Genomic DNA, 12,546 nt, shown 5'->3' with positions numbered 1-12,546 from the left:
GCATGTCTTAAGCATTTACTTTATAGAAGGTGCTTTGGGAGAAATGAAGATGGATCACAGTGTCTCTGATGAATAATGAGCACGGTGGGCTGTATACTGGATGGTCTAAAAAAGCAGTGTTTTTCAAACCAGCAGCCGCAACCAGTTAGTGATTGGTGAAATCAATCCAGTAGGTCACAAATAACATTATTTTTAATTAAATAGAATACAATAGAAGAAAGTAGGAAAGGAGAGAGAGTACGTGACACGCAGAGAGGTTAAGCAGTTCTTTCTTTCAGTGGTGTATGTGCTTGCACTGGTTTCCAAAGTAAGATGTACTTCTTACTGTGAAACATAGTCAAAAACTGTTTAAAAGCTCCTGCTTTAGAAAGAGAGAAAAGAAAACAAAAGCCTTGGGCTCAAGAAGCTTGCAGCTTGCTGGGAAGATAAAGCTAATTAATGAACACAGAACTCTAGATAAAGGAGCTCATGACTCAGGGCTAAAATCAATCTTGCTGATTTTGCATCCCCCATGGGATTGTTAGTGTGTTAGTGTTAGTTGCTCAGTCGTGTCTGACTCTTTGTAGCCCCATGGACTGTAGCCTGCTAGGCTCCTCCATCCATCGGATTTTCCAGGCAGGAATACTGGGGTGGGTTGCCATTTCCATCTCCAGGGGATCTTCCCATCAGGGATCAAACCCAGATCTCCCACACTGCAGGCAGATTCTTTACCATCTGAGCCACCCATGGGATTATGACCAGGGGAAAAACCACCATGACTGTTCATTACTCCTACGTCCTCCTCGAACTCTGGACTCTCAGATTCCTGGACCACACCTCGGGGACCCGTCTTAAATGTCCTGCTTGTTCCTCTCTGGTTCCTGAGGTTTCATCAGTGCCCAGTGGGCACTTCTCTATTCTGCATGGGTCACCTCATCATTCTCAGAGCTTTAAATATCATGGGAATGCCCATATTTGGTTTTCCAGCCACATTGTCCGAACTCCCAGGCTTGCGTACTCAGGTCCCCATTCAACCTCTCCACTGAGATGTCTCCTGGGAGACATCTGAATATTCCAACTGAATACATCCCCAGATGAACTCCTAATCTTTTTCCCCCATCTGCACATCCCTTAGGCCACCTCATCTCAGCTAATGGGAATTCAATCCATCCACTGATGAGGCCAAAACCCTTGGAGTATTCGTAACTCACTTTCTCGATGAGACCTTTCGTGACCATGCACACCCCTCAATACTGCACAGCCTGCCAGGCTCCCTCTTCCACAGACACCCTCTGGTCCCCTCCCCTGCTTCCTGTTTCTCCATAGCACACATTCATAACTCCTCCTACCCTCAATCCCATATCCAAATCATCATTAAGAAACCTACTGGTAGGCTTCCCTGTTGGCTCAGTGGTAAAGAATCTGGCTGCCAATGCAAGAGATACAGGTTCAATCCCTTTTCCAGGAAGACCCCACATGCCACAGAGCAACTGAGCTGGGCACCACAACTGTTGAGCCTGTGCTCTAGAGCCTGCGAACTGTAACTACTGAAGCCCACATGCCATATAACCCATGCTCAGCAACAAGAGAAGCCACCACAATGAGAAGCCAACGCATTGCAACAAAGAGCCCTCGCTGGCCACAGCTAGAGAAAAGCCTGCACAGCAAGGAAGACCCAGCACAGCCAGAAAGAAGTAAAAGTATTAAAAAAAAAAAAAAAACCACCACCAGCCCTATCTTATCTTCTCCCTATCACCACACCCGCCTCTACCTCCACTGTAGTCTGGATCAATGCATGACCCCCACACACTGTCCCTCTGACCCTATCAGCCCATACCCTCCTCTAGCTATTCTCAACCAGCACCTGAAGTGGTCCTTTTAAGCCAGAGTGTGTCCATCTCTCATCAAAGCCTCCAATCTCTTCCCATCTCACCCTGCATCAAAGCCACAGTGGTCACTGTGGCCTACAAAGCCCACGTGAACTGCACCCCTCTCCTGCCTGTGGGTCATCACGCACAACTGTGCTCACCTTCCGTCTCCTCTCCCTCCACTCCACCCACCTGGCCTCCCCTCAGGACCTTCACACTTCTTTCATCCTCAAGCGCTCATCCTGCAGACCTCAGGGCTAATCCCCCAATCCTACCTGATCTTTACCCTGAGGTCCACTTTCTCGGTGAGACCTTCCATGACCATGCACACCCTTCAATACTGCATATCCTGCCAGGCTCCCTCCTTCACAGGCACCCCCTGGTCCCCTCCCCAGCTTCCTGTTCCTCCATAGCACACTCCATCTAACTTACATTTTATCTTATCAATGTCCATTTTCCTCGTTCCCCACGAAGGCAGATTATTTTTCTGTTTATACATTGCCATGTCCAGAGTGGATAAACAGCACCTATTTCACAGTAATGTGCACTGAAGAATAAACATGCATTCGATAAGTGAATGAATACTTTCACAGCATTTTGAAAAAAGTCACAGAAGAAATGGTACTTTTACCTCCAGCTTAACCACTAAGCAAAAGAAAAGAGCACCATCATAAAGTTTGCTTTAAGAAACCTTACCTCAAACCCTGCAATGAGTACTCCAGGTGGAACATGCCCTTTCAGTGGACCTTGAGCTAGTTTGGAAATCCAGGTTGAGGTAGCTGTTGGATGGATGTATCCACCACTCTTATCTGTGCACAGGCCTCAGCGACAACTCCTATTAGTTCTAGATATCTTTGCTGCCTGGAGGACATGGGTTGAAGTACAGGCTTAAAGAGCAGATCCTCGGGAGACCATTTTCCCATCCAATGATGATGGAAGTGGAATACTTTGTGTAACACGTGTGCAAAGGACACTTAGAATATTCGATTCTTTCTAGATTCACGTAATTTGAAAGATGATGATATCGTTATATTACAGTGAACGGTACTCAGAAGGGGAACATTCTATTTTGGCTCATTTGAATGCATTAGACTTTGAGGTGTTGTAACTGTAACTTGTAATAAAAAGTCCAAACAGCACCAAGACGGAGTACTAACCAGAAAATAGCGGTAAAAAGCAGAAAATGTCTACTTGGATCTCTTCTTAAATCTATTGAGTTTTTTAAAAAATAGATGTCAAATAGCTAAGTGAATTATTCACAAGTGTAATAATTTATAGCCTCATGTGAGAAACTTAGTGTCCCCAAATTTATGCTAAAGAAAAATATTTGCTGAAATTCAATTCAAAACTCATAATTTTGAAGTAAAATATTAATACTGGAAATGATAGACTTGATATTTCATAGACTGTAAATGGGCTCTAACATTTGTTCCCAAGATTATCAGACTTTAAGTTCTAAGGGTGTGAGAGTTCTGAGGGTGTGGATGTGAGAGTTGGACTATAAAGAAAGCTGAACACTGAAAAATTGATGCTTTTGAACTGTGGTGTTGGAGAAGACTCTTGAGAGTCCCTTGGATTGCAAGGAGATCCAACCAGTCCATCCTAAAGGAGATCAGTCCTGAATATTCATTGGAAGGACTGATGCTGAAGCTGAAACTCCAATACTTTGGCCACCTGATGTGAAGAACTGACTCATTGGAAAAGACCCTGATGCTGGGAAAGATTGAAGGCAGGAGGAGAAGGGGACAACAGAGGACGAGATGGTTGGATGGCATCACTGACTCAATGGACATGAGTTTGAGTAAACTCTGGGATTTGGTGATGGACAGGGAGGCCTGGTGTGCTGCAGTCCATGGGGTCACAAAGAGTCAGACATGACTGAGCAACTGAACTGAACTGAAGTTCTCAGGGAAAAGATCCATGCTCCTAGCATTTGACAAGGACTGGGTTCTCCATGGGCTTCCCAGGTGCCACTAGTGGTAAAGAACCTGCCTGCCAGTGCAGGAGACTTAAGAGACATGGGTTCAATCCTTAGGTTGAGAGGATCCCTTGGAGGAGGCCATGGAAACCCACTCCAGTATTCTTGCCTGGAGAATCCCCATGGACAGAGGAGCCTGGCAAGCTACAGTCCATTGGGTCGCATAAGTCAGACATGACTGAAGTGACTTAGAAAGCACACATGGGGTCTCCATATGTGCTGGGAAATTTATAAAAATTTAGCCAACACTAAAGTTCAGTTTTGATGGATGGTTTTTCTACACCTGGGCTTCTATTAACCCCCGGAGGAAGATTACTAACCTTCTACCCATATCTCTGCTTCTGAACAACAGACACAGAATTCTGGTTTACCTCAGAGGATTCAATTTATGGAACTATGTAGCACAGACACCTACACACTAGTGACTGCAAAAATAATGGAAAAAGATGATGGCTCAACTAGCCATGCCACCCAGTAGACATGCCTCCAGTATGTCAGAAAGACATGTTAGCAGTGAATGGTTGCTTTAAAAACTAAGACAGGGCTCTAAATTAGCTTATCTTCTATACAGTCAGTGAAACTAAATATAACATATTTATTATAGACCTAAACCCTCTATTGTTTTTATCTTGCTATCTATTAAAATGTCTGTGTTCTTGCTCATATTTCACTAAAACTTGTAGCCAGCTATTATTGCTGGGTGATGGGCGTTCTGTGAACATTACTTTTGAAAGCCTTTTGGTTCTTTCAAGCAACTGTCACCATCTGTCATGGGTTTCAAAATGTTATAGCACTGGGGACTTCTCTGGCGGTCCAGTGGTTAAGCCTCCACACTTCCACTGCAGGGGACATGGGTTTAATCCCTAGACAAGGAACTAAGATTCTGCACGTGCTAAGTTGCTTCAGTTATGTCCGACTCTTTGCAACCCTATGGACTGCAGCCTCCCAGGCTCCTCCATCCATGGCTAGAATACTGGAGTGGGTTGCCATGCCCTCCTCCAAGGGATCGTCCTGACCCAGGGATTGAACCTGAATCTCTGACATCTCCTGTATTGGCAGGCGAGTTCTTTACCTCTGAATGCCACTTAGCAAAAAAAGAAAAAAAAAGTTATAGCATTGTATCCCCTAGCAACTTAATGCTTGAGTTTTATGTTTAATGGAAAACTACTAAGTTTTGAAACTTGCAGTCAGCAGAATGATATGATGAAAAGAGCATAGAAATTTGAGTGAGACAAATGTGGCTTTCAATTCTATGATTTACTAGCTGTAAAATTTAGAGTACGTTATTTAATAGCAGTAAGTCTCAATTTTATCATCTTTTCAATGTAATGAATAACAACACTGGAGTTTTGTATAATATTACGTGAGAGAAAGTTTGTGTAGCAGGGGTTATAAAATGGCTACCAGCAGGTCCTAAGGCCTATTGCTCCCCCACAGATGCACTGAAGGAGAGGAAACATCTTTGTCCCAGGTCCCAAGCCAAGGTCCAGAGGTGCTTGCTGATTGAACAGGCTGAGGCCACACACTCAGCCCTGAGACGAGCCGTAGTGCTGGAGGACATGATAAGCCAGCTCTTCTGCTACTCCTGAAACACGTGGACACATGGAGGGAGCAAGGTTTCCCCCAAGCAAAACCATGGGGATGTGACAACAAAAATCAGAAGTAGCAAACCCAGGGTCGCAAAACCCACAGATGTTCACTACAGTCGAAATACAGGGTGGGCAGTGAATAAAAATTCATTGTCCTCCCCTGTCCTCATATCATACCAGTGTATACTGTATTGTAGTCACTTTCTTGCTATGGTATCACAAGGGTCTTCCCGGATCGTACCTGCTTTGACATCAAATATTGGTAATATTTTCTACCGGCTCCCAAAGAGCAGTGGCTCCTTCCCCTCCTTTGAGGGCTCACAGACCTTGCCCCTCTGTATTTCTCCTGCAGACCCATTTCCCAGCGGCATGTACTTTGCACAGATCCATTCAACTCCAAAGAACAGTTTTACCACCAAGAAGAGGATTGATACGAACTATTGAATATAAGCCCAGTAGGCAACACAGAGGCACTAAAATATAATACTCAACCCAGCTTGATTTGTTTTAAAGCTGTTTTTACTCTTTTCTTTCATCCATCCCCAGATTTGTCGGATCCACTTAAAACTTGTCAACCCCTTTGAGACCAGACTGTGTTTTCTAAAATGTTTTTGGAGTATCTCCCTGGCACCTGCTCTGGTGCATGGTACCCTGTAGATACCTGTAAATGTTCACAGGTGAGACCGGCTCTGTAGGGTAACAGTGAGTGAATTACCATCGAAAAGCACTATTACAAAGTTCTATTCAAGGGCATCTGTGTTGTTGTATGGCAGAAAGCAACACAACACTGTTAAATTTTTTTTTTAATTTTAAAAAGTAACTATAAAAAAGGTTATTTGGAAAAAGACGTGGCAAAGGGTATTAACCCTATATGTGGAGTTCTAAAAAGAAATGATACAAATGAATTTACTTGCAAAACAGAAAAGAGACTCACAGACTTAGAGAATGAACTTTTGGTCGCTGCAAGGAAAGGATGAGTGGAAGAGAGAGTTAGGGAGTTTGGGATGGACATGTACACACTGCTGTATTTTAAATGGATAACCAACAGCACAGGGAACTAGTACTAATGTACAGCACTGGGAACTCTGCTCAGTGTTATGTGGCAGCCTGTATGGGATAAAGAGTTTGGGGGAGAATGGATACATGTGTATGTATGGCTGAGTGCCTTTGCTGTCCACCTGAAACTGTCACAACACCGTTAATGGGCTATTCCCCAATACAAAATAAAAAGTTTAAAAAAAAAAGAATTTTACCCAGGGGAAAAAAAGAGGTAGGTATTTACTCCTGTCCTTAAAAGGTAATTTTTTAGGCAATCTGGAAGCAAACTAAGTTTTACACCAGCTTCGGGCTGCAAGGGGAGTTGGAAAGGGCGGTTGCCAGGGAAATCTGCTTGCAAAACACCAATCAGGCCTTGGGATCTACACATTGTGTAATTGTAATTTTCCTATTCTTGCTCTTTTTTTTTCCCTGCTTTTGCTCTGAGAAGAGCAAGCTAAAAAGGCTACAGGGACATTTATGCCAAGTCGCATTTGTCAAGTTGAAAGCTGTGTGGAGCAGGAAGGCAGTTCTCCCAGCTGCAAAGAAGATGCAAAGGAGCAGAGTGAGTAGGGAATCTGAGAGCTCACTAAAAGTGCTTAGAAGGCCAGTGCATCCCAGCCATTTCCGTACAGAGTACAGAGCAAGGCTGGACCCTGAAACCCAGGGCGAAGTCTTCTTACAAATGCTGAAAAGCTACCGGAGTGCTTGGAGGCCCCCATAACACCCTTGAGAGTGTGGCCGTCCTGGAGGTGTTCTGATTCCCCGAAATGTGGCCATCATGCAGGTGTTCTGGTTCCCCGAAAAAATCGATAACAATCATTGGTAAAGGCACCACAAAATGGTGAAGAAGCAACGCTGCTTTATCTCATAATTACGTTCCACGCTTATTATTTTATTATTATTTTAAAACTTTTATCTGTGCTAGCCAGTTAGGGATTAGATAATATGTGTGCTTATTTTTTTAAGATTTTTTTCTTGATGTAAACCATTTTTTGAAGTCTTAATTGAATTTTTTTACCATTGAATTTTTTAGCTTCTACCTTTTGGCCACAGGCATGTGGGAGCTTAGCTCCCAGTGCAGGGATCAAACCCACTCCCCCCGCTCCGAAAGGTGAAGTCCCAACCACTGGACCACCAGGGAAGTCCCTGTATGCTTATTTTAATAGTCACTTTTTTTTTTTTTTTTTTTTTGTACATTTTTGGAAAAGTACAGAGCGTGGGAGCACGAACTCCATTTTTTTAAGTTTATTTGTTCACGCACTCAATCAACATGCCTTCCTCAGAGGCGGGGGGATACACTCAAAGCTTTGGCATCAGAGAGATGCAGATTCCTATTTTGATGATGACCTTGGGCAGGTCAGTCCAGCTTTTTGAGTCTCAGTTTTGCAGCAGTAAGGTGGAAATGGGAGCGTCTGTTTCATAGGACAGCTAGAGGGATTAAAATAGAGTCACAAGGTATCAGCTCCAGCCCTTTGAGATTACGCTAGAATGCAAGATTATTCCATAAATATCAGGTCCTCAGCTCTCCTTTCCTAAGTACAGGCTCTTCTCATGTTTACCTTTCCTCATCAGGCTCAGGAAAGGTCAAACAGGTCGACCCCCCTCAGCCATAGCCACATGCCCTTATTTGACTCTTTAATTGAAATGCACAATTGTTGAAGAAATCAACAACCGATAAAGGGTAGCCTTGCAAAGATAAGCCTATTATTGACACCCACCATTTTAATCACAGCTCTTTCTTGCTATATCGTCTTTATTTCTACCTAATGAACCAAATGACAGAGTTATCTATTCCAGCTTCTTTGGTCCCTAATGAAATAGAAACTTGCTTTAAATTCACCTCTGTCTTAGGTTTATGCGTTTTCCTCCCCATTCTCTACAGTCCAGAACTGCTCACAGAATGGCCCCAGCTTCCCCTGGTATATTTCAGGATACATGCTCTATTTCAGCTGTCCCGGCTTTCTAAGTGTCTGCATTCCTTTTGTGGCTCTCAGATTTCCCCAAATCTCACGCATTTCCATCACCCCAAACCACACCATCCAACTTCCCATCCTGAGATAATCCACTCTCGAGGAGTCACTCGCACATGGCTTCATCTCCCAGCCATCGTCTTCCAGCCCATCGCTGGCACAGAATGTCTGACTCTGTCTACATTGAGTTAGACTCTATGACAGCAGCTCAGCCAAACCCCATGCACATTGGAAGGGCCTATTAAAGTAAGCCTTTCCATGTCTACAATAGTATTTCTTACAGCTTTAATTTCAAGGCATGTAATTCTTTGTTTATGATTTTTTTTTTCCTCCAGAGAGAGTTTAAAACTCTCGGAAGTTGTTGTCTTATCTGAAATGTGTTCTTCAGATGATCATAAAATGACAACTGGGGGCTTTCCAGGTGGCTCAGTGGTAAAGAATCGCAGGAGATGTGGGTTCGATCCCTGAGTCAGGAAGATCCCCTAGAGGAGAAAATGGCAACCCCTTCCAGTATTCTTGCCTGGAAAATCCCATGGACAGAGGAGCCTGGTGGGCTACAGTCCATGGGGCCACAGAGAGTCAGACATGACTGAAGCACACAGGCGCACAGAATGACAACTGTTCCTCCCAAAGCAGCCAAGATCTAAATATAGAGGGGAAAAAAAAAATCTCTGGACTGTGTACAGCAGACCCCTCCTTGGGCACGGTGTCTCTCTGAATGAACTACAACCCCTCTGGACTTCAGTTTCTTTATTTCATAAACTGAGATTATAATATTTACTCTCCTTATCCTTCAAGGCTTATAATGTCATGAGCTATAATGTTCAAAGTTAAAATGGTCATGAGACTGTGTAAACTTATGTTTTTTTGCAAAAGCATGACATAAATGAATGCTAATTGTTATTAATCTGATCACTATGAAATATGAATATTACATCCTATCATCACTAACTCAGAATACACCCATTCTTATTCTTATTTTGTACATATTCTTTAAAGGGCTGTTGGATTGCTTTCTGAGCTCCATATTTTTTCACATTTTAGCATCTTTGATATTGGAATGTATCATGTAATCTATAGAGTGTCAGTTTAATTGGTGGTATTTCTTTCTTTCTTAGTGATACAGAAAATATTGAGGAGCTTGCACTGGTATCTTGGATTCAGTAAACCTGGGCATTTGGAGCTTAGGGGAAAGTGGAGGAAGGGTAAAAGTGGAAGTACCTTGTCTATTCAGAATGGAGATTCTATTAACCAAGGGGGGATGAGATAACCACTACCCCCCCAAAAAAAATCAGCCAAGAGTTTGAGACATTCAGAAAGAAGAAATTACCAAAAAAAAAAAGAAAGAAGAAATTACCTTGAATGATACCACTTTGTGGGAGGAGATTTTCTAAGGACCTCTAGGTTATTATACTTTAGCTCACAGGTCTCCTGGAACTAGTAACACACTATTTCAACTGAGTTTTGGGAAGCCTAAAAAAAAAATTGGCAGTGTCACAGGAATGGTCCACTTCCAAAGATCTTAGAAGAGAGATAAATATGTTTTTGAGATGGTAGGCCAATTTAGGAGAGATAATTTTTACTATAGGAGATATATATATAATACAATAATATGTTATATAATTTTCATATATGTGAGATTTTAAAAATAATTTTCTCTTGTTGCATTACAAAGGCCCATCATTCACTGCCCATGACACTATTTCAACTTAGAAAGCATCTTTATTCTGTACTTAGAGGATGACAGCAGCTAGGTATGGTCATTCCTTGTCAGAGATAGGTCCTCTGTCCTCCTGAACCATGACATGTGGTTTAAGGTATAGTCTGGCTATCTCTAAAACAGAAAAATGTGCACTAATCCTCATTTTGTTCTCTCAAAAATAAAGTTCTCCATTGCAGTTTTGTGCTTAAACATTTGCATTTAAAAACAAATAATCCTCCTTCTCTCTAACCCATAACTATTGTTAAACTCTTAACTTTTATCAGGAGAAGGGCATGGCAACCCACTCCAGAATTCTTGCCTGGAGAATCCCATGGACGAGGAACCTGGTGGGCTATAGTGCATGGGGTCGCAAAGAGTCGGACATGATGGAAGCAACTTAGCATGCATGCATGCACCACTTATTGCAATTTCTTTTAACATTTGCTGGATCTAACTGCCCCGCCAAGCTCGTGCAGGCAATCAGGACGTCTGGCTTGCCTGTCATCAACACGTGTCCAGGCCACTCCTGTGTCTTCTCCAGTTTCCCTTTGTTATTAATACAAAGACTTCCATTTTGTACACCATGAGGACCAGTAATAGGAAGACCTTCTCAGACAGCTGCAAAGTTAGTTTTTTTCCGTGGATTTACCTGAAGCTTTTCTCTCCATGCAAGTGACGCGGAAGGACACAGCAGCCTTGACTAGATCACAATGTAGCTGAAGCACCCCATAGTTCATGCTCTGGGCCCCCAGACAAACTAGTGTGTAACCAACCACTGCCTCTCTTTTGCCTCTGAGTTTAAGAGACTCATAATAAAAGCAGTGGCTCAACTGTAGCAACTTTACAGGCCCTGATTGTTCAGCAACAGTATTTCTCTTCTCCAAAGTCTTGATGTTCAGATTTCCTTACATTTTTCCTGGAGCTAGTTTCTATATTAGTTTACATGTATTGTAATAATTGTAAAATTGTAATAACTTACTGTAGGTTTTCTCTCAGTGTATGAATAATGTATTGATTTTTTAAATCCATCCCATGCAGATCACTTCCATAAACTTCTTTAGGTGTTCTCATTTGAAAAATATGTTTAATTGAAATATATACACATTAAGTACTTCCCAGCTGGTTCTCTTAGCAACAATTGTAGCCTGTTTCTAGTATAAGACCAAGTTTCTACTATAAACTAATTTTGGGAAAAAAACTACCTAAAGAAAAATTTGCCATGTTTTGTTTCATAAGCAATATGAGCTAATGAGGTGTCATTGGTCTCTAACGTATTTCAGGGAGCCATGCTTACAAGCTGTGCATCAGTGCTGAGAAACTGCAAGTGTCGGCTGCATCCTCTATGACCCTCAGCTGTACCAACTTAATTTATAAAATGTAATTACTGAGCCAACAATGAGGTACTGAATATGATCGTATCTCTGCAGTGACTCACCTGCCAAAAGAAGGAAAACAAGACTGTTCTCAACGTTTATAATTTCCCTAAGAAGCCTCCCTGTTGCCATGGTGATGTTGATGCTTTTTAGCTCAAAAAAGCAAGAACTCTACATTGTTACTACCATAATTGATAAATGGCAAATGGATCAGGCATGATGGATGATGAAGGTGTCATGGGACTATAGTTGTTCAGTTCTGTAGGTACCATGAGATCAGAGACAGAAAGGCAGCGTCAGATACGGTCTTGGCGAGACATAGGAGCTGTCGGACTGGAACGCTTCCCCTTTGTAGCTGAGATTTTGGGCAAGTTACCTAACCTCATTTTCCTCATTTGTAAAATGGGGATAATAGTCGTAATACCCTTAGTTGTGTGGATCAAATGAGTTAACACTTCTAAAGCATTTAGAATAGAGCCTGCACACAGGACGCATGACTTGAGTTTGTTAAGAGAAGCTGCATAACAAAGCTTAACCAAACTTCGCTGGTAGTTCTCAGCATTAGAACCTACAAATCACTGTTTTCAGGTCCAGGAATGGTAGCATGTCTTCAGTCTGATGTTTCTAGATATTGCAAGCTTTCAAAACAGTTAAATGTAGGAGTTAAGGAGGAAAGAACAGTGCTTTTTTCCCAGTGGAATGTCTATTCTCAGTTCCTAGAAACTATGACTTAGAAATCTATGTCTACTCTGTACATATGTGTCATTGTAGACACTTTCATTAACACATTGTAGACAATTTTACTAATTTTAATAACACAAAATTATTAACACAACTTTATTAGATTTAAAATCCATGTTATGAATCATAAATTTTAGATTAAGTACACTCTGATCTTTGAATTAAACCAAAAATGCTTTGAATTCCAGTGCTGCCATTTCTTAGCTGTGTGTTCTCGGGCAGATTTCTTAAGTCCTCTGAGCTTCTGCTTCCCATTTGAGAAATTCAAAAAAATAGAGTTTTTGTGTTGATGAGATAAGATCCTATAA

General features: G+C 42.1%; 1 protein-coding gene across 11 annotated transcripts in view; it reads left to right on the top strand.

The window, feature by feature from the left end:
- Positions 1 to 12,546, top strand: part of DLGAP1 (DLG associated protein 1) — a 781,268-nt gene that overhangs the window by 540,763 nt on the left and 227,959 nt on the right. For 4 of the 11 annotated variants that reach the window (XM_070778884.1, XM_070778885.1, XM_070778886.1 and 1 more), the window contains exon 2: positions 6,901 to 7,014. The exons of the other annotated variants lie outside the window; for them this stretch is intronic. In XM_070778884.1, coding sequence (XP_070634985.1) covers positions 6,901 to 7,014 — 114 coding nt within the window. The remainder of the gene's footprint in view (positions 1 to 6,900; positions 7,015 to 12,546) is intronic. 11 annotated transcript variants of the gene reach the window in all.

This window comes from Bos indicus, chromosome 24 (assembly GCF_029378745.1).
Source record: "Bos indicus isolate NIAB-ARS_2022 breed Sahiwal x Tharparkar chromosome 24, NIAB-ARS_B.indTharparkar_mat_pri_1.0, whole genome shotgun sequence".
NCBI lineage: Eukaryota > Metazoa > Chordata > Mammalia > Artiodactyla > Bovidae > Bos > Bos indicus.
Note: the sequence above shows the minus strand (reverse complement) of the source record. Positions and strands in the feature narration are given on the sequence as shown.